This window comes from Vulpes vulpes, unplaced genomic scaffold (genome assembly GCF_048418805.1).
Source record: "Vulpes vulpes isolate BD-2025 unplaced genomic scaffold, VulVul3 u000000677, whole genome shotgun sequence".
Lineage (NCBI taxonomy): Eukaryota > Metazoa > Chordata > Mammalia > Carnivora > Canidae > Vulpes > Vulpes vulpes.
In genome coordinates this window covers 137283-159025 of record NW_027325813.1, presented here as the reverse complement: position 1 = coordinate 159025, position 21743 = coordinate 137283, and the positions used below count along the sequence as shown (strand labels likewise).

Below are 21743 nucleotides of genomic sequence, written 5' to 3'. Positions count from 1 at the left end.
TGGCTCACACTGACTTAGGCACAAATTCCCTCTCTAGGAATGAGCCCCCCACCTAACCACTCGGTCCCTGCCAGGTCCAAGCTAGTCCCAAACCTCTGAACGACTTCAGAGGAATTTGGGCAAAGAGATTCTGTTCCAGTCAACCTCTGCCAATGCCCAGGAAGCTGGAATGCTTCTGCGACGGTGACATTTCCCCACAACTTAAAAATTCTGTCTCTGGACAGCCAAACAGCGGTTTAGACTCCAGGCTCCATTTACTTCTTCGAGAACTGCTGCTGCCATTTCTCAGTCACTTTGGCCACAGATCAATTGCATATCATCATTTAATTCTTAGAAAGTAGCGTGAACAGGAAAGTAGCACAAAAATATAGTGTTTGCCAAGGGAGGCTGGTGCCTGCCACTGAGAGGCTGAAGCCAGAAGAGGTTGTAAATTTGTAGAATGAGTATTCTTTAAAGGACAGAGAGAGTAGCCTGGGAGGCAGAGAACTGGGAGGGCCATTCATCCTAGGCCCCTAATACAAGGCTCTTTAGAACGACTGGTGCCAGAGCACCAGCATGAGGGGTGAGACAGTGAACTCCAGTGGCTTCGGCAAACAGCATCAGTCCAGGGAGAGGGAGCCCGGGATGGCCCATTCCTACGTGAAGTAACTCCTGGACAGCACCCCAGGGCTCGTTCCTGCTTACCGCCCTGGACTGGAGTCCTGGTTTCTGCCAATATGCTGTACCTTCCCGCTGCCAACCCGATGTGGCCGGTGCCTTTGGGTCCCACTATATGACACTCTCTCCCAGGACCTGATCCAGCAGTTCAGCTACAAAAAACTCTCAGCCACATCCCCCTCCTCTGGTCGATGGGCTTCTCCCTTTCCTCCTGACAAATGTCTTCAGGGTGATTCATTTCCTCCTGTGACTGATGCTCTTCAGCTCCTCCAATTCCTTCTCCATTAAGTGGGACTCGGCAGTGGTCTCAGACAGCTGAAATTAGGGCAGCAGACCATTAGAAAGAAGGATCCAGCAGAAAGAAGGACCCCTCTGGGCTGTGATCTGCCAGCAAGGGCAGCTGCATGCACCAGGAAAAGGCCCCCATGGCCTCTCTCTCACACTACCCTGACCTTTCCCATAGGAATTCCTTTGACTTGGGCAGAATCAACCACCTGGCAACCGGGGGCCGCCAGTACATAAAGAACAGTCACAACCCACTGTCTCCACACTGACATTTTGGTCACCTACAATTGATCGCAGGGCATTCACTGCCTTAAAGACAGCAGCCCTCAGGGCATGAAAAAGGTAGATAATGGACCATTTTAAGGATAAAGAATTAGCGTCTGAGTTGTTTCTGAGCTATAGCTCACATAATGGTGATTAGGGGGGAAAATGTTTGAAAAAGAATGCCACTTCCCTCACTAGGATGGTTCAGTGGACTTTAGAGTAGAAGATGGGAGATATTTAGGACAAGGACAGAAACTTTACTCTCCAAATCAGAGGTCAGCTTACTGCGGAAAAAAAGAGCTACGCTTCTGGGCAATTCTCTAGTCCAAGTGCTTTATGTAGAGGCAGATCCTGTTATTGTGCCTACAGTATTGATTGAAACTAAGTTTCTACACAGGAGCAGTGAAACCATTTGCTAAAGTTACAAAGCCAGTGGTGGAGCCACACGAGGAACCAGGAGGGTTAGCTCCAGGACCTGTGACGGCACAAGCTCTCCTGCCCCGGTCAGCTCTCACCTGCTCTCACCTACAGTCCTGGTCCCAACGGCCTGCTGGGCCTTCTTGAGCAGGCCCAAGAAATTAATACCAGCACAGAGCACACTCCTCAGCAGGTCGGTGCCCGGTCCTGGAGAATGTCCGCTTGGTACGGGGCACTGCCAAGCCTTTCTGCCTGGAATGCCTTCATCCCACCCTCCGTGCCTCACTTTATTCTTCCACATTCAGCTCAGACATCCCTTCCTCTGGGTCCCTCCTGACTCAGCAGAAGGACCTGCTCTCTCCCACGTGCTGATGCCACAGCTGCACAGACTCCAAGTGTTGCTCTTACCCAGAGAGCACTGTCACTGTGTCTATTGTCCATCTCCCTGCTAGACTTGTGAGGCCTGGCAAGTAGGGACTCCGGCTAACTTCCATCTTTGGATTCCAAGCAACTTACCAGGGGACAAATGGGCATCTAGGGGTACGGCTGAATGGAATGGCCCCTCGGGGGGGGCCTCCCTGAAAGGAAAGCCTAGGGGTCCCTTCCATTCCCCTCCTCACCATGTCCAGCAGGATGTCCACCTTTAGCCTCAAGAGATTGTTTTCTTCCTCCAACTGCTGGTTCCGCCTGCGGAGTCGCTGAGCCTCCCTCCGGTCCACATCTTCGCTAATCCCCGTCTCTGGTGGAAGGACAGAATCAAAGGTTACACGGGGGCTTTCCTCCCACAGTCTTGTTGGATACGATGGCAGGATGTCAGCCCACCTGCTATCCACTGGCCATTTTCAAACTTCAGGCTTTGGCCCGCCAGGTTCATGGTGGGGGTTCCATAATCCAGGCCCAGCTCGACCTCCTTGGTTGATCGATCCAGCTGTGGACAAGACATTGGCTGGGAGCCCAGAGACGCCAGTCCCAGCACCTCTCCCACTAACTGTATTACCTCAGCAATTCATTTCTTTTCTCAAATCATCACCAGGCACATTTCATAACTTTTGTTCAAAGTCAGAAAACCAAAGAAGGTACAATAAACACTTTTAAACCAGAAGAAACACCCACTTTATTATACATGTTTTCTGGAAAAACTATATATGCCGAAATTTGAATTATTTGACATGGGCTGGGCACTTAATAGTTAAGAAATCCTACTGTAAAGTTTAATAAAGTAGAAAATCCTTTTTAGAGGTGGTAAGCCCCTAAAATATCCCTCGCTTACCATGGAGCAATAAGGTCACATAAAAGGTGTGAAATGCTAACACCCAATCTGTAATTGTAGCTGGTCTGTAATGTGGTTTTCAGTTTCTACAACTCACTTAGGAACCAGGCTGTGGCAGGACTGGGACTGGGGGATTCTGGGATGAATGCAACCAGCCCTGCCCTTGAGGAGCTGCATCTAGAACTTCAACACACCTTGAATGCCATTAATGGTAGCAAAACATCATCCTTTGAGAATGAATTTGATTCTTAGACATGATTAAAATCAATTCCTGGCCAAGTCTTGGTAATAAAGTGAAGGCAAGTTGGCTAATACCATTTAGAGGCAAATCATGCTGAGATTGACTGTCTTACTAGGGTCTTGAACACACTCTGACAATGATTTCCAAACAGGAGTTAAAAAAATTTTTTTTTAAGTTTATTTGTTTAAGTAATCTCTACACCCAACACAGGGCTCAAACTCATGACCCCAAGATAAGAGTTGCATGCTCTCCTGACTGAGCCATCCCAGGAGTTAAAAATATTTTTAACGATAGCAATCATGTGATTCAGAAGGATGTCCTCCTTACAGGGATGCCTCTGTAGGACCACACTTTCCATCAGAGGCCAGGCTTGATGCTCCAGTCACTGCACACTGGGATTGGCCCAGTAGTGATACTCACATTATGCAGGTTGGAGAGAGAAGCGGACTTCCGAGGGGGCGTTTTCTTAGGACTGAACGTATTCCCAAAGAGAGGCATCTTTGGCCCGATGAAGGAAAGGTCGATGCTCCCTTCTCCTACCATCAGAAAATGTCACGGATACAAACATGGGTCAATGACCTTACACCACCATCTTTAAGTCATGAAAACATACATCTTATCATGTGGCTTTTTTTAAATTTATTTTTTATTTTTTTATTTATGATAGTCATACAGAGAGAGAGAGAGAGAGAGAGAGAGAGAGAGAGAGGCAGAGACACAGGCAGAGGGAGAAGCAGGCTCCATGCACCGGGAGCCTGACGTGGGATTCGATCCCGGGTCTCCAGGATCGCGCCCTGGGCCAAAGGCAGGCGCCAAACCGCTGCGCCACCCAGGGATCTCATTATCATGTGGCTCTTAACAATCCTGATGATGGCACCCGTGTGCCAAGAGCTCACTATGGGCCAGGGAGGATGCTAAATGAACCCTTTGCATGAAACACCTCAACTCTCACAGCCACCCTTTGTTTACTTCTCTTATTATCCCATTGAACAGATGAGGTTTAGAAAGAGTAAGGTCCTAAGTGGGAGCTAGCATTTCAGCGCAGGTCTGTGTGGCTCTACAACTTACTCACCAGGGGCAAGGGCCTAACTTGCCTATTTGAAGTTTTGTCACAAGTTGACATCACAAGTGGACATCATCAGGGCACCTGGGTGGCTCATCAGTTTAGTGTCTGCCTTCAGCCCAGACCATGATCTCAGGGTCCTGACATCGAGCCCCACATTGGGCTCCCTGCTCAGTGGGGAACCTGCTTCTCCCTCTCCCCCCTCCACCCCACTTGTGCTCTCTCAAATAAATTAAAAAAAAAAAAAGTTGACATCACCAGATTTACAGTTTAGAGCAAGGAAGGCAATCCTGCTCATTCTTGTATGCTGGTAAGAATCACACCTAGGGGCAGGAGGTCCTGCCCCTTTGTGAAGGGCATTGTGAAGAAACGAAGCTGTATTTATACTTCAGTTTCAGAGTGATAATGGTGCCCCTTTTCTCAGTCCTATGTCAGAAGGTCACGTGTCCTGTGTGGTAGGCGAGGCATCCAGGGGAAGGAGGAGGCCCACCCACATCATGGCAGAGCTGACACTGCCAACTGTTTGCCTTCAGCAGATTGCAACCTATGCAATTCATACAGGCCCAGTGAAGTTGATTTACTGACGCTGCCCGTTTCGGGGGTGGGAAGGTGGGGTAAATATTTTTGTATATTTATGTGTAACATAGAAAAGTATACACATCATAAATGTATGGCTTCATGAATTTCAACTACACATAAGCCCCTCCCAGCCACCCCAGTCCTGTGTAGCCAGCCTCCAGATCAGGATACAGAACATTTCATCACCCTGCAAGCCTTGCCTTGGACACAACAGACCAAGTTCCAGGTCTGGCTCTGCTCTTCAACTGCATGCTAATCCCCCAAGTTACTTTGTTCCTCAGGGTTTTAACGGGGGACACTTCCCTCAGGACCTTATTAATTCTCATAACCCTTAGGCAGAGAACTATCAATATATTACAGACAAGGAAAAGGAAGTGCCTGGACGAGATGCCTTTTAAGTCATATTCAATATTCCACAAACAACTTTGGCTGAGACCCTAAGATCCTGGAACATCAGTGTGGACCCAGAGGTCCCAGCTGACCCCCTTGGCCCAAGGCAGCTGTCTTGCTAGTGAAATTCCCCGGGGGAGAGAGGGCTCGGCTCTAAGAAAGTGAATGGACAGCATCTGGGTTCCAACCACAGCTCTGACGCTCAGCCCCCCTGGGACCCTAAGGCTTAATCTTCTCTGGGCCTCGGGCTTCTTTATTTATAATCAGGGATAACAATTTATAAAAAGCCACCGCATTTGATACTCACAGCCACCCTGAGAAATACAGATCAAAGTAACTATGTCCCGGACACCAGATCGGACAATTGAAGCTTTTAGAGAAGTAACTTCTCCCCAATCACGCGGTGGAGAAATGGTGGAAGAGGGCTTCCAAGAAGGTCCGCTCCTCTGCGCTGGGGATAATCACGTCATCGCTGTGCAATGCTTTACAGTCTGCAATGGGCCATAACATACATCATCCTATTTTAATCTAACAAGAAGGTGAGGGAGCAGTTTTTGGCTTTCATCGGATTCTCGAAGAGTTCAGAACTAAGCCAAGTACGTGCCGCGCAGATATCTGCCATCCGGGGCCGCGGGGCTCAACTAACGGTACAAAACCAACGTTCACACGCATGCCCTTTAATTCCCTTTGCAGCCGATTTACGGGGAGGAATTACCACCGCAGTGCATAAACGGGGAAACCCACTTGGAGAAGGGCGGTGGGGGCCTGGGGTGAACCCGCCTCTGCCCCGGGTCCCGCGCCCTCGGGCCGCCCCAGCGGCGGGGAAAGCCCTGGCTCCCCGGGGAGACGCCCGGGCGTCCAACCCCTCCTCCGGCCCTGGGGCGACGCTGGGCTCACACCCTGCGCATCCCAGGAGCCCGGCTCCAAACGCACCCCGATACCTGCGGGAAACTGCCGGCAGGGGCTCGCGTCACCCACGGCGACCACGGCTCCGGCGCTGCTCCGCCCCCCCCGCCTGTGTGCGCACGCGCATCCCCGCCCCGGACTCTTCCATCGCGGAAGGTGGGGGTGCCCGGCGCGGGGGAGTGCACAACGGAAGCCTACGCAAGGCACCAGAAACGCTTCAGGACGGCCTCCTGTGTATTAGAGCGACTTCGGAGGCGATCTCCTGGAGTCACTTACATTCCTCATGCTATATACTGGGGAGAAGAACTACACTCGCCCTCCCCACAAACCCATTGGTCTGGTCCCAGCCGGGGCCGTCACCGTGGTAACGGCGTCTAGCGGACGCGGAGGTGGCTCGCCGCTGTTCATTGTTGTGGGACAAGTGGAAGCGGTGACTGCGCCTGGCGTTGCCTTGAGAACGCCAGGACTCACCGTAGCAAAATGGGCCTCTCCCCGAAGTCCCTCCTCTTCCTCTTCCTCCTCCCCGACCACAAAGCAAAGGGCACCCCTTCCTGGTGGATGTGGGGGCAACAGGTGTCGAGTGTCCCATCCAGAACTTCTCGGGGGAACCGGTCCCAAGTTCGTCGGATTCCGCAGATGTTTCCAGGTAAGACGTACAGACGGACGATGACCTGCCCTGCCCTCTGCGCAGACTGCCACCTCCCCACATCCCGACTCTTCAGCTTTTACAAGCAGGGGGAACTGAGTCCCAAGGACCACTTCAAGGTGACACAGCAAGCAAGGGCAGAGAACTACTCGAGAATCAACGCCAGATCTCCCGAAGTCCTAACAGTGTATATTATTGGTTCCATTTGAAAAATAAACCCAGAGCCATTCAAGGGATATTTATTGGGTGCCCGGTGGGTGCACCAGGTCATCCATCCAGTGAAAGCCAGATCCCGTGGGCCTCTGGCTCCAAGTGCAATTATCTTCCGACTACACCCCAGTGCATTGAAAACGGAGAGTTCTATGCCCTAGAACCAAACTCTGCGATTTAATCCAGCACTATCCAATGGAAACATAATGTGAGCCATATGTGTCATTTAGAATTTTCTAGTAGCCATATTTTAAATATTTTTAAAAATCAGATTATATTGAGTATTTTATTTAATTCGTGTGTCTCAAATATTATCATTTCATCTTATCAACATTGTTTTTAATTTATTTTTTGTTTATTTGAGAGAGGACAAGCAGGAGTTAGGGGAAGGGCAAAAGGAGAGGTAGAGAGAGAATTCCAAGCACACTCACTGCTGAGCACAGAGCCTAACAGGGGCTAGGGCTGGATCTCAGAATCCTGAAATCATGACCTGATCAGAAATTAAGAGTCCAACTGGCTGAGCCACCCAGGTGCCCCCATATAATCAATGTTTTTGAATTTATACTGCTTCAGTTTTTAAGTTTCAATTAATTAAAATTTCAGTTCTGGGAATTCCTGGGTGGCTCAGTGGTTTAGAGCCTGCCTTCGGCTCAGGGCGTGATCCTGAGGTTCCAGGATCAACTCCCACATCTGGCTCCCTGCATGGAGCCTGCTTCTCCTTCTGCCTGTGTCTCTGTCTCGTGTGTGTGTGTGTGTGTGTGTGTGTGTGTGTGTGTGTTTCACGAATAAAGAAATAAAAATCTTTTAAAAATAATAAATAAATAAATGAATAATAAATAGAATTTCAGTTCTTCAGTGACACTCAGCAGATTCCAAGGGCTCAATTGTCACATATGTTTCGTGGCTACTGTAACACATAGATCTAGCCTTTTCCTACCTTTCTACACTTGCTCTTGTCTGCTTGAATGGTATCCTTCCCCTTTATCTAATTAACTCCTATTCTTCTTCCTTCAAGCCTTGATTACATCCATACCTAATATCAGCTCATCTCATAGCACTACATTCTCCCTTCAAAGCAATGGTCACAGGATAATAATAATAATTCACAATTATTTATATAATCATTTGATTATTGCATGTCTCCCTTAGTAGGCATAAGCTCCACTAGGGCAGGGATCAAGTCTGGCTTAGCTCACCACCAGGTCCCTAGTATAAGCACACTGCTGGCTTCTGACGGGTACTCAGTAAATTGTCATTGAGCGGCTGAAGTTTTTTTTTTTTTTTTTAAATATTATTTATGGGCAGCCCCGGTGGCTCAGCAGTTTAGCGCCACCTTCAGCCCAGGGCATGATCCTGGAGACTCAGAATCGAGTCCCATGTGGGGCTCCCTACATGGAGCCTGCTTCTCCGTCTGCCTGTGTCTCTGCCTCTCTCTCTCTGTATTTCTCATGAATAAATAAATAAAATATTAAAAAAAAAAAAAACAGAACAAAAGTCAGATTCCAAAGTCAGCAGTGTTTTAACTTGTTTAATATGCTTAAATCTCAGCTGCCAGAATCTGTGCCACACGAGGGCAGAGTGTTACTCTTCCACTCATCTGCCAGAACTGCACAATGAGAGACATGGGCTAGATATTCAGCAAATTGTACATGAGCTAGATATTCAGCAAATTGTTTTCTCCCCCAACCTTTTTTTCTTCCCCAAGGAGAGACAGTAAAAACTTATCATGTTTCAGAGAATACTTAAAAAGGTATGATGAAAATTCAGAGGAGAACAGAGTATGTATTTTAAGCATTTCTTTTAAGAACCATAATAATAGCCAATTCTTTCATTAAGGCATGAGTAAGAATGTCAAGCTAAAGCAAGAGGCTTCTTGATAGAGTCACCCTAAGGCTGCTTCTCAGAGAACATGGTATAGTTTTGCAATCATGCTGTGGAGTAGGTTGGAGGAAAGTGAGAAGCCCTGCGATGCACCTGCTGCCTCCTTACCGTCTCCCCTTCGCCTATAGAGCAAAAGGAGGAAATAATAGTGACCTGGGCCTGGGACAGCCTTTCCTGCAATCTAACTGACTTGGGACAGTGCCAAGCTTCTTTGGACTAGAAAGAAGTATGGTGAGTGAGTCTAAAATGGAATCAAATATTGAGAGTACCTAATCTATGGGGATTAATAATTTGCCTAATGGAGAAAGTTACGGAAGCAAATAATTCCGGTTCAGAATTGTAAGTGCTGTAATGGAGAGATGGAAGCAGGATTCTGAACTTCCCAGAGGAGGGGTGGTAACTAATGGCCTGGAGTATTTCAAGGTTTTCCAAAAGAGGGGCACCTGGACGGCTCAGTCACTTAAGTATCAGACACTTGATCTCAGCTCAGGCCTTTTTTTTTTTTTTTTTTAAGATTTTATTTATTTATGAGAGACACAGAGAGGCAGAGACATAGGCTGAGGGAGAAGCAGGCTCCATGCAGGGATCCCAACGTGGAATTCGATCCCAGGTCTCCAGGATTAGGCCCTGGGCTGAAGGCTGCGCTAAACTGCTAAGCCACTGGGCTGCCCATCAGCTCAAGTCTTGATCTCAGCTCAGGTCTTGATCTCAGGGTCATGAGGCTTGGAGCCTACAAAAGAAACAAACACATTGTTTAGAAGAGAAGGTTTTCCAAAAGATATATCTCGGGATGAGTGTGGAATAGAGGGAACAGCATGTGAAAAGGCTTAGAGGTGCTAGGAGCATAGCAGAGCAGGGACCAGGAGGAAGGACAGAGGGGTAGGCATACAGGGTGCATGGCTGGGGAAAAGAGGCGGAGCAGAAGGCGAGAAAAAGAATGTGGTGAAAGAGCCCCTGGGGCGATTTTCCCACTAAACTACATTTTCTCCGTCCTTCCATTACATATGAGCTTCCTGAGGGCCCATCTGAGTCTTTTACTTCATTAGAACCAGGCCTGTGCCACCAGCTCTGGCCATGGAACAGCCAGGAATGGTAGTCTGAACTCCTGGCCAATAGACCCAGGAAAGCAGTCCTGCTGGAGTGTTCTGAAGCCAGGAGGAAAAGTAGTGATGGGGTTGGTTTCCTGGGAGGGAGCAGGAAGCCTCAGGTAGGTCGGGAGCCTCAGGCCGAGGAGATGGACTGACCCAGTGTCATAGCATCTGAGAGCTGAAAAGGGTCTTAGGGAATCTAAGCCAAATCTCTGACTTAGCAGAAGAGTCTCAGAGAGATGGGACTTTGGTGTCTTTTCTAGTTTGGGTACTGGTTTGCTAGGCGGCCGGGAGCTCTGGCCTTTTCAGCACTCTAGTCTCCTGATTTTAAATGCTAAAACAGTTTTCATGGGAACGGGGTGGGTGGGGTGTATCAACAGGAAAAGAAGAGTGTATGTCTGAAATCCTCAGAAGGGCTTGGCAAAAGGATTGCCTCCATTCTCCACGTTGCCTGCAGCCCAGCTTGCCAGATTGTGTTTTCTTTTTCTTTTTTTTAAGATTTTATTTATTTATTCATGAGAGACACACACAGAAAGAGAGAGAAAGAAAGCAGGCTCCATGCAGGGAGCCTGATGTGGGGCATGATCCCAGGACTCCAGGATCATGCCCCGGGCTGAAGGCAGGTGCTAAACCACTGAACCACCCAGGGATCCCTGTGGTTGTGTTTTCTAAGATGGTTCTATGCTGTTTGTGATTTCCAGGAGGCTGGTTGAACATAAAACAAGATTGGGGTAGGAAATGAGAGGCTCTTAAGTTTACAAGAAACTGGACGATGGCTTATTTCAGTAACATGGATGTCATCAATGTCACTGCCTTGCCAATGGTACCAGTGGATGAGTACCTGACTGTATCTCTCAATGCACAGAACAAGGTGAAGAATGCTGTGAGGAAGACCCTGGAGGACAATCCACCCTGTATCCTTCTATGGTGCTGTCTACAACTCAGACCAAATACACCTGCCACAGATGTGTAACTAATGTCTGCATCTGTGACCCAAGTTATCAGCCCTCTCCTATCTGCTTGTTAATTTGTTTTCAATTAGTTAAGCCCTACCAATCCTCCAAAAGCATCTGAGACCATGACAGATGGTTTGAGTTTATTTTACTAAGATCATCAGGAAGGGCCCCAAAGAAGAAGTGTGGAAATATTTGTTGAAAGAACAGGGAAGAAGAAGGGGGGAAAGCTCATTTTCTTCATTGTCTCATTCTTTCTCTTCTGTTTTCCTAAGAATTATACATAGCAACCAAGAAGTCCTGGTGCAGCGCTCTGCCCCTCAGACAAATGAGCTTAAGACCCAACTTTGTTGTTCTCACTCAGCTTGACCTTGCCTCTTCTCACCTGCCAGCCCTTCTACCTGGGCTCCGAGTTTGCCCTTTCTGGCATCCTCCCTCCCCCACCTCACCCCCACCCTGGCCTCTTCCAGCATCTGACTTCTCTAGCCCTGCCTTTGTTGATCTCCTCTCCCTTCTGACTCTGAGCTCTATGCCAGGGACCCTCAGAAGCCCATCTCTGGAGGACCTTAGAGCTCATCTGGCAAATAACCCTCTCAGGTTATAAATAACCCCAGGTCTTCTGGTCTCATCAAGAGCTCATTGACCTTCAAGTCCTGCTGCTGCCAGCCAAGCTGCAGGTGTCCCCTCTGCATCCCCTCATCTTCTGCACCTCTCAGAAACCCTTCTGGAGATGAGCACAAGTGATCCCATCAGGGTCTGCTTCTCAGACTCGCTTTCCTGGGTCTTTTTCTAATGTCCCCTCTTTCTTCTTAATCCCTCACTCATCTCAACCTAACTAACCCATTTCACTTCCTATGCTTTATCATGTCCTTTCTTGGCATCTTCATCTGTCAAGTATCCTCCGATCTGTAAGAACCCTTGAGGGTAATGGAAAAAGGAGTGAACTCTGCTTTATATGAAGGCAGTGAGGAGTGATAGGATTATGGGGCTTCTATGAGGATATTTCCTAGACCAATTGAGTCTAAGAAAGAAATGCAAACGTAAAGAGGATAACAAGAGCGGCCCTTGAGCTGAGCAGAGATTTCAATAGTGATAAACAAGGTTGAGATACTTCTAACCCAGTCATCCCTCACCTGAAAGTCTCCCTTAAAGGAACAATCCCAAACATGGAAACAGCTCTCTGACTATGTGCATCACGGCATTATTTATCATAAAAAAATTATGAACAACTTAAATATTCAATAGCCATGGGACAGTTAAATGTATTAAGGCGCATTCTCTAAATGGATTCATATAATGCCATTTAAAATATTATGAGGATTATTTAGCTCTATAGAGAATGATCATAATAATGAGTGGAAGAGAAGTCGAGTCCTGAAATAGACATTCGCTGAGATTGTAATTATGTAAAATGTATGTTATAAAAAATACTGGAAGAAAATTTCCCCAAATCCTAACAGAAGTTGTTAGCATGGTAGCGTATTGGAGGATTCTTTTTATATTTTCCAAGGTGTCTAGGATATGGTTAATTTTCATTTAGACTTTATAAAGCAACTCATTTAAAATGACAAAAGAAGTGTGAATGTTTGTAAAGAAAATTGTTAAGTGAAGAGACAGCTCAGAGAGTGAGCCAGGCTAGCTAGCCCTGTCCTTTTCCTGTGTGATCAGTACCCAGAGAGTTTCCTTAGCAGACTCACCTCCCAGCCTGCCTTATTGGCTCCATACACCAGGTGAATCAAACGATTGGAGAGCTAGATCTGAGTCCCAACAGCCTGGTGAGTTACGGGTCCCGATACAAGGCTTCCTCCACTTATCTGAAAGCACATTTGCACAATGGAGATCTGAAAGATATATTTTATTAGTAAACTTTATTTTTTGGAGCAGTTTTGGGTTCAAAACAAAAGTGAGAGGGATCCCTGGGTGGCGCAGCGGTTTGGTGCCTGCCTTTGGCCCGGGGCGCGATCCTGGAGACCTGGGATCGAATCCCACGTCGGGCACCCAGTGCATGGAGCCTGCTTCTCCCTCTGCCTGTGTCTCTGCCTCTCTCTCTCACTGTGTGCCTATCATAAATAAATAAAAAATAAATAAAATCCCAGAGCTCTCATTAAAAGAATTAATCCACAATATTTAAAAAAAAAACAAAAAACAAAAAACAAAAGTGAGGAGAAAGGACAGAGTTCCCACATACCCCTATCTCCACACCTGGACAAGCTCCCCATCACCACAGTGGTACATTTGTTAGTCGATGAACCTGCATTGACACATCATTATCACCCCAAATTCGTTGTTTACATTAGGGTTCTCTCTTTGTGCTGTGCATTCTGTGAGTTTTGACAAATGTGCAATTACATATATCCACCTTTGTAGCATCATACAGAAGAGTTTCACTGCCCTAAGAATCCTCTGTGCCTCTCCTATTCAGCCCTGCCAACTCCTGGCCACCCTTGAACTTTCTGCTGTCTTCATAATTTTACCTTTTGCAGAATGACATAGAGTTAGAACCATACAGTATGCGGCCTTTTTCAGACTGGCTTCTTTTACTTAGTAATATGCATTTAAATTTCCTTCATGTCTTTCCATGGCTCAATAGTTTGTTTCTTCTTGGCACTGAAGAAGGTCCCTTTGTCTGAATGCACCACAGTTTATTTATCTGTTCACCTACAGAAAGACCTCTTGGTTGTTTCCAAGTTTTGGCAATTATACATAAGGCTGCTGTGAACATCTTTGTGCAGGGTTTTGTGTGGACATATATTTTCAGTTCATTTGGGTAAATAGTGAGGAGCGCGATTCCTGGACCAGATGGCAAGAGTATGTTTAGTTTTCTAAGAAACCGCCAAACTGTCTCCCAAAGTGGCTGCACCATTTTGCATTCCCACCAGCCATGAATGAGAGCTCCTGTTGCTCCCCATCCTCACCAGCATTTGGTGTTGTCAGCATGCTGGATCTTGGCCATTCTGATCAGTATATAGCAATGTCTCCTTGTTTGAATTTGCAATTCTCTAATGACATGTGGAATTGAACATCTTTTCATGTGCCTGCTTGCCATCTGTTGATCTTCTTAACTGGGGTGTCTATTACAGTCTTTGCCCCATTCTTTGAGTTGTTTTCTTACTGTTGGGTTTTAAGAATTCTTTGTGTATTTTGGGTAACAGTCTTCTACCAGATGTGTTTTTTGCAAATATTTTCTGCTGCTTCACTCTAAATCTCCTGACCCCATCCCCCTTGGCAGCTTACTTTCCAGCAAGTTCCTCCAGCCCCAGGGCCCTGAGCTGGTCATTGCCTCCATAGTTTTCAGTTTTACCCTCTCCCCTCAACTTTTCTAGTGCTAACTTTTTGGGGCCAGTTCATCTTTTGAGTCTGTCTTTTTGTTTTATTTTTTTAAATTTTAAATGGCAAGGTAATGCATCCTTATTCTAAAATATTCAAATGGAAGCACCTGGTGGCTCTGTCGGTTGAGAATCCCACTCTTGCTTTCAGTTTCACTCATGATCTCAGGCTCATGAAATGGAGCCCCACATTGGGCTCTGCTTGGCGTGGAGTCTACTTGGGATTCTCTCTCTCTCCCTCTCCCTGCACTCCTCCTCCTTGCTTACACAGTCTCTCTCTCTAAAATATAAAGTACTCAAACCATTGACAAGTATATTAAATAAATTCTGAAAGTCACTTCACTCCCAGCCCAATTTACTCCTTAGAAGTAACCATCAATAATTGGTGTGTATCCTTCTAGAACTTTTTATATGCATTTAGAAATCAGGATGCCTGGGTGGCTCAGTCAGTTAGGCATCTGCCTTTGGCTTAGGTCATGATCCCGGGGTCCTGGGATCAAGCCCTGAATCAGGCTCCCTGCTCCATGGAGAGTCTGCTTCTCCCTCTGCCTGCCACTCCCCCTGCTTGTGCTCTCTCTCTCTGTCAAATAAATAAAATCTAAAAGAAAAGAAATAGAGAACACATATATTTAGGGTTATTCTTTTCTTTTCTTTTAGATTTTATTTATTCATGAGACACAGAGAGAGAGAGAGAGGCAGAGACATAGGCAGAGGGAGAAGCAGGCTCCATGCTGGGAGCCTGACATGGGACTCGATTCCGGGACTCCAGGATCGCACCCTGGGCCAAAGGCAGACGCTAAACCGCCGAGCCACCCAGGGATCCCCTCAAATTGCTTTTCACAGAGATTAAACTGTTGTTTAGTCATGCAGCAATGAGACCACTAGTTTCGATTGCCCCTACACTACCAATCGAATTGTGAGTAAAGGCAAAACAGACACACACTATTTGGTGTGATTGCTTGTAAGTTAAGAAACCTTGTATCTGTATTTGTGCACATATCCATGGGAGAGGTTATAGCACTAGAGGCATATGCTCTGGAGTAAGACTGTCTAACTTTAAATTCCTGGTCTATTATTTTCTCACATTGTGACATTAGGCAAATTATTTAATCTCTGTGAATCTCCTTTTTTTTTTTTTAAAGATTTTATTTATTTATTCACGAGAGACACAGAGAAAGAGATAGAGGCAGAGACACAGGCAGAGGGAGAAGCAGGCTCCATGCAGGGAGCCCGATGTGGGACTTGATCCCGGGTCTCCAGGATCACACCCTGGGCTGAAGGCGGCCCTAAACCACTGAGCCACCAGGACTGCCCTCCATCTTCTAGAAAATGATAACAGTAATAAAGTATCCTTCAGGGATCCCTGGGTGGCGCAGCGGTTTGGCGCCTGCCTTTGGCCCAGGGCGCGATCCTGGAGACCCGGGATCGAATCCCACGTCGGGCTCCCGGTGCATGGAGCCTGCTTCTCCCTCTGCCTGTGTCTCTGCCTCTCTCTCTCTCTCTCTGTGACTATCATAAATAAATAAAAAAATAAAATAAAATAAAAATAAAGTATCCTTCATAGGGCTGCTGCAAGAATTAGTTAAAACTGACAAAGAAAAAAAATAATTTAAAAACAAACAAAAAAACCCCACAAAGACCCTTAAATCGGGGCAGAGAAGAGTGCCGGCTCATAGGAGAGACATTCCATACATACCAATGTGTAGGAGAAGAGTCTGGAAGGATACACACCAGTCAGTAGGGTCAGTTCTGGAAAGAGGGTAAAGAGGAAGGCAAGTAAAGCATCTTTTACTGTATATATTTCTGTAATGTTTAGGTATTTTACAATAGGAATGTTATTTATGTGTCAGTTCTGTGGCTTTTTTTAAATGATAATTTTAAAACCAGGAAAAAGGATGTTTTCCTCCTAGAAGCAGGATCCAGTGGCTTTTCAAGATTACCTAGCATTGGTGTATCCCCTCAGGTGGTCTTCATCACCAGTCAGTTCCAGGAAGGGGCTGGCAGGAGCAACCCAGGGTCCTCACATGACCTGGAGGAAAAGACCCTTTGCCTGTCCTACCTGTCCTCTGCCCAAGCAGCTGGCCAGATCTGTCAGAGCTGCCTTCTGCCACCAGAGCCCATCCCCAGGCTACCCTGCTGGCCTCTCTTGGCTGCGGGTTGCCCTGTTCTACCTTCACCAGGCCTTGACTGTGTGGCTGCTTCTCCTGAGTCAGTACCTTAGCCAGACTAGTTTCCCCTGTGTCCCTGCTGGCTGGCATCTAGCACAGCGCCTGGTGTGTTCAGAAGTGCTTAATAGATGTGTACTAATGAACGAGTGAGCCCCAGGTCCTCCTCCCTGCGTCCCATGTAGCCAAGTCCTATTTCTATTCCCTCTTCCATGCCCTGAGTGTGGGTTTCCCTCATCTCTGGCCATGAACCTCACCTAGCTCCCCTTTCCAGTCTCCCTCCCCTCGAGATCTCCCCCACTCCACATCACAGCTCCACCATCCACACCACTGCAGCAGGCTCCTCTTCCTGCAGCTCATCACTCTGGAAAGGCCTTCCCTGTGTCCTCCACCCCAGGACTAGTGTAGATGCCCCTTCTGGGCACACTTCTGGCATCCTGTCCCTCCCCATGGCAGCACTGATCACTTCATAATCACTGGCTGCTCCCCACTAACCTGTGAACCTTTGGAGGGCAGGGATGGTGTTCACTGCTCTCTGCTGCATCCTTGATGGGCCTTTAGCATGTGCTCAGGAAATATATATGGAAGGAATGATAGGGTTGCAAATTCTCGCTTTTCTGCTGTACTTCAGCCTCATATTCTCAGCTACCTGGAGCAGTGCCACCAAAACCTAAGTGATCATCAGAATCCCTTGCAACATTTTTAAAAACTAAAAGTGTAAAGAGCATCACACAGGACTGCATGTTCTGTGTGCTCTTGTTGGTACAGGATTTCTCTGGAAGGCTAGGCAAGAACTAAGGATGTGGGCAGTGGGTAGGAAGACTTGTGACTAGACTATTAGATTTTGTACCTTGTAAAATATTTACTAGTTTTTACAATTTAAAATCTATTTTACATGAATTGTAAATAAACAATTCATGACCCAAGGCAGACGTCAGGAATGAGCTTCTCTAATGAATTGGTATATCTGAATAATTCCCCAACAATGCTGGTCACCTGCCAGGTTTAGGAGTTGACTTGCCCCTTGTCCGTACTGCTCTCATCCCAAAGGCAAACAGCCCAGCATTGGTGTCACATTTTCCCCTGAAATTTGTTTTTATTCCAGTGTTCATCTATCCTTTCTGCTCTCTCTGTATACAAATTTTGTCCATCCTTCCAAGGCCCAGATAATATTGGCTACAATGGCACCCTGATAAGGCTCAGAGATGCTGCTGTTTTGCAACATTGGCATATACCCGTTCAATTCATTCATCATGCTACTTTTTCTTGGGCTACTTTTTTGGAACAACAGTGTCGACAGACTTACCAACATGACCCCTTTCCCCATCTACATACACCTACATACATGCCGATTTAGGATAAAGTGATGGGAGGCTAGAGGGGCATTTCACAGTTTATTGGAGGGCAACAGACAGCTGCCTCATCATGCCCCCCAACACTCATGTCCTACCTCTCTGGGCATTCCTCTGTGACTGCTCCAACTCACGCTGCTCTCATTTGTTTGAATCCCAAACATAGCAGTTTAGGACTTAATTGGCCCATGTGTGCTGATGTGACTATCCAAACAGATTGTAAATTCCTAGGGCAAGAGCACAGAATCATAATTCTTCGTTAACTCTTATTATCCAAGAACAGTGCTGGGTTCATGGTTGACAATCAGTACAACTTGTTGGATCACTGACATTAATTTTTCTTTTCTTTCCTCAACAAAGGGTGGGGGAGTCAGATCAAGAGAAATCTCTTGAGCAATCAAGGGTATGGTGATTAATAATAATAATTTCCCTTTATTGAGCAGCTCCTGCCTGGTAGTAACCTCTGTGCTAGTGTTTTAAGATGCATTCAATACTTTATATATGATCCTTACAAGGATCCTAGAAGGTAGGTATCACTGCCCCCCTCAGAGAGTTTAACCAATAGCTTTTAACCCATGGAGCTTGATTGGAACCCCATTCCAAATCCTGTACCCCTCAGAGGTATAGACAAGAGGAGGCATAGCCAGGAGGAGGAGCAGTGTGAGAGAGGGAGAGGTGGGAGAATGTATTGGTGGTGACACTTGAGGTGGGGCAGGGATGAGGTCAGTGACACCAATGGCCACCAAGGCCCTAGCACCTAGGGGAAAGACAGTGAGGCACTGCCACCAACTTTGCTCCAGGACTTTTGCACACCAACAGGAGAAGTGGCCTGACCTCTGACCCTACCCCTGTCAGAGATCTGCATGAACCGCCCTAATGCCCCTTTTCTTTTTGATTTTTAAAGGCAATTGAGAGATTTGAGCTGGAAAAGAAGGCTTTGAGAGAGAAAAGTCGCGGCGGCTTGAGAGACAGAGGCAAAAATCCTTTCTCATAGCCTTGCTGGTATTTTTGTGGGGTTCGGCTTTTGTTAATATCTCAAATGCAGTTAAGCGGGAATTCAGCATTTCAGCTGAGGATATTTCTGTCCTCTTCTGAAGGAGCCTCACATCTGAGTTGCTGGCATTGGGCACATTAGGAGGGGAAGGGCTGCACACTTAGAGACGGCCTGCTATGTGGCTCACTGCACCACTGCTTTCATGTGGATTCCCTCGTTAAATCTTCATAATGTCCCCACCTGTGGGGTAGATGCCAGTGAACATAGTTTATAGATGAGAAAACCAGCTTGGAGCAAGGGAACGGCTTGTCTGCAGCAGGTCCTGAATTCAGGTCCCAGCCTGCCTTCACAGCCCATGCTGTGTGCTCCTGGGGCAAGGAGTCTAACCCATCAGGAAGGGAATCTTAGTGAGTCAGCAGCGCAAGTGAGGTCCAATGAGACTAAGAGTGTGACTGGCAGCCGGCAGCTCAGGCTGAGTGAAAAATCGCAGCTGTAATTACTGCACAGTGGTGAACAGACCCCATGGTTACTCACATCCTGTTTCTCTTCCATTCTTCTGCAGACAAGACTCAAAGCAAATCACAGTATACGTGCAGAGGCTCAGAATCCAGGAATGTCAAATCTTTCGTTAGTAGAAGGGTAAGGGATCTATTGCTGGGTCTCTTTCTGACTGATTTCTGCTGGGCATGAAATAGAGTTTAGTCCTGGGGAGGGGACACTTGGCACCTGGCTGGCGATGGTGCAGGAAAACCACAGAGTGCCCTTTTTAGAGGATCTTAGAGCACCTTGATAACACTAGAATTTCTCATGCCACCCTTGAAGGGCTAGAATGAAGAGTGTTCCAGAGGTCATTTGTCTGTTTATTTTTAGAACTTCCAAGGTCTGTCCTCTTAGAAACAGTCAGTTTAGAGTGAGCTCACATGGAGCCGCCTGTTGCCCCGCTCCAAGAGGCCCATTCACGCAGCAGAGCAAGTTGTGTCCGTCACTTGGACGCCACAGGAAGCTGATAGAAGTAGGTCAGCAACCTGTCCAGCATCATGCATCTGGCTCATGGCAGAGTGCCTGTCACTCGCCCATGGCCAGGCTGCCCGCTGCCTCCGCAGCTGCCATCAGGCCCCACTCCAGTGAAGATTTTCCCAACGTGCTCATTTAGCTACCCAGGTCATATGTGTTCAAACTTTCTTTTATGGGGGGGACAGTATACTTTATTGATGGTACATGACAAGGTAGGGCTCCCCAAGCCCCTGTGTTCAAACTTTTAAAGGTCAGAGTACACTAAACCATCTGTTATTGTTACCCTGTTTCCACCTTTTAGCCCAGGAAATTCCCACACAGCACAAAGCCTGATGGTTGAGAGAGTGGGTCGAAACTGGCATCCTACCTATGATGGTGGCCAAATGGATGTGAATGTCCTGGCCAAAGTGGCACAGCTAGTAAATGGTGGAGCTGACCTCTGGCCCGGGTTGTGTGAGTCAGGGTCAGAGCAGTTCATCAGTTGAGTTTGGCCAATGCCAGAGCCCAGTTAGAAAGCAGCTCAGTCCCTGAGAATGTTTTCACTAGGTGCCATGGGTGATGGTAATCTGTCTCTTCTTTCCAATTTTCTATATTTTCACACTTTTTGTAGTTATTGTCTCTTTAAGAAATTCTTTCTAGGGAGCCTGGGTGGCTCAGTGGTTGAGTGTCTGCCTTCAGTTCAGGGCATGATCCCACACTCCTGGGATCGAGTCCCCCATCTGGCTCTCTGCATGGAGCCTCCTCCTTCTCCCTCTGCCTGTGTCTCTGCCTCTCTCTCTGTGTCTCTCGTGAATAAATAAATAAAATCTTAAAAAAAAAAAAAGACGTTCTTTCTAAATGAAGAAACCCAAAAGGGAGGAAACTTATATGCTCCAAATTATCAAAGACTATAATATTAATTGGAGGTAATCGGAGAGTATAGTTAAGTAAATGATGGGATGTCTTCATTGATAATTTTTTTTTAAAGGTTTTATTTATTTATTCATGAGAGACACAGAGAGAGGCAGAGACACAGGTAGAGGGAGGAGCAGGCTCCCTGCAGGGAGACTGATATGGGATTTGATCCCAGAACCCCGGAAATCATGCCCTGAGCCAAAGGCAAATGCTCAACCACTGAGCCCCCCAGGCTTCCCAGTGATAAATTTGAAGACAGTGTAACAGTGTGGAAAATCTAAAGTGGACAAACCAGGACATAAAGTGTGTGTGTGTGTGTGTGTGTGTGTGTGTGTGTGTGTGTGTTTATGTGTCTGTGTTGTAAAGTGAGTGAAGTTACACATACATATTTGTATATAGGTGCTCAAAGCCTGAAAGGGAAAAATCAGAAATAACATCAATAGGAGTTTGGCTAGAGGTGCTGGGATCATGAATGCACCCCTATTTTTTCCAGTGTTCTATAAACTGGTTATATTGTCTTCATGAGGAAAAGGGGAAGCTATCCTGTTATTAGTTTTAAACTGTCAAATGATGGACCTTATTTCTATATTCTGCTTTTTGTTTCAGAAAATAGCCCATAAAAATATGCTGGCGGAGCTGTACCAGTACCCACAATTTAACAGCGCTGTGCCAAACAGGCTTCCAAACGGGGTGAACTTCTGTGACATGGTGGGCAATGTGGTCCGGGCTGAGAGAAACCGCCTGAGTGGCAAGGTAAGGAAAGACAGTGGGCAGTTCACCAGTGTGACATCAGCTCTCTGAGGCCCAGCTGTACCCCAGCTTTGCAGTAAGCTATGTTGCAGGCAGATGCGGCTTTCCCTGATTTATACCCCAAGAAACAGAGTCAAGGTCACTAAGTAAGTCATTCAGGGGCACACGGTTTGCAAGTGACTGAGCTGAGATTAGAACCCAAGCCTACACGTTCCCTCCAAAATCTAGATTCTTCCTCCCAGAGCACTGTTTTCCAGACTGTTTTGATCACATATCCTAACGGCAAGAACTTCTGAGCGTGTGCCCTCATGACGTATTGTTTCTTTATAAATGATATGCTTGCTCTGTTGTCAACAGCTACATTGTTTATTAGTAATCTTAATTTCTTGTTTTTCTTT

General features: G+C 46.8%; 2 protein-coding genes across 5 annotated transcripts in view; one reads left to right on the top strand and one right to left on the bottom strand.

Annotated features, from left to right (window-relative positions):
- Positions 1-305: 305 nt before the first annotated feature.
- Positions 306-6266, bottom strand: CBY1 (chibby 1, beta catenin antagonist). 3 transcript variants are annotated; one of them, XM_025984226.2, is made up of 6 exons: positions 6108-6266; positions 5474-5657; positions 3555-3670; positions 2446-2551; positions 2244-2362; positions 306-972 (listed from the first exon to the last, which is right to left on the bottom strand). In XM_025984226.2, exons 3-6 carry the CDS (start codon positions 3630-3632, stop codon positions 892-894), a joined length of 384 nt encoding a protein of 127 aa, XP_025840011.1. In that variant the 5' UTR covers positions 3633-3670; positions 5474-5657; positions 6108-6266; the 3' UTR covers positions 306-891. The 3 variants fall into 3 exon arrangements, with proteins under 3 accessions (XP_025840011.1, XP_025840012.1, XP_025840013.1); XM_025984227.2 differs by having other exon boundaries at positions 6100-6177; XM_025984228.2 differs by lacking the exon at positions 5474-5657 and having other exon boundaries at positions 6108-6169.
- Positions 6267-6430: 164 nt separating this feature from the next.
- The window catches only part of FAM227A (family with sequence similarity 227 member A), an 86763-nt gene continuing 71450 nt past the window's right edge, over positions 6431-21743 (top strand). The window contains exons 1-6 of one of the 2 annotated variants that reach the window (XM_025984224.2): positions 6431-6718; positions 10599-10811; positions 12555-12625; positions 18598-18667; positions 19250-19326; positions 21202-21348. In XM_025984224.2, the coding sequence (XP_025840009.1) occupies positions 10670-10811; positions 12555-12625; positions 18598-18667; positions 19250-19326; positions 21202-21348 (507 nt within the window). In that variant the 5' untranslated portion in view covers positions 6431-6718; positions 10599-10669. The remainder of the gene's footprint in view (positions 6719-10598; positions 10812-12554; positions 12626-18597; positions 18668-19249; positions 19327-21201; positions 21349-21743) is intronic. The other variant, XM_072746249.1, reaches the window with a different exon arrangement.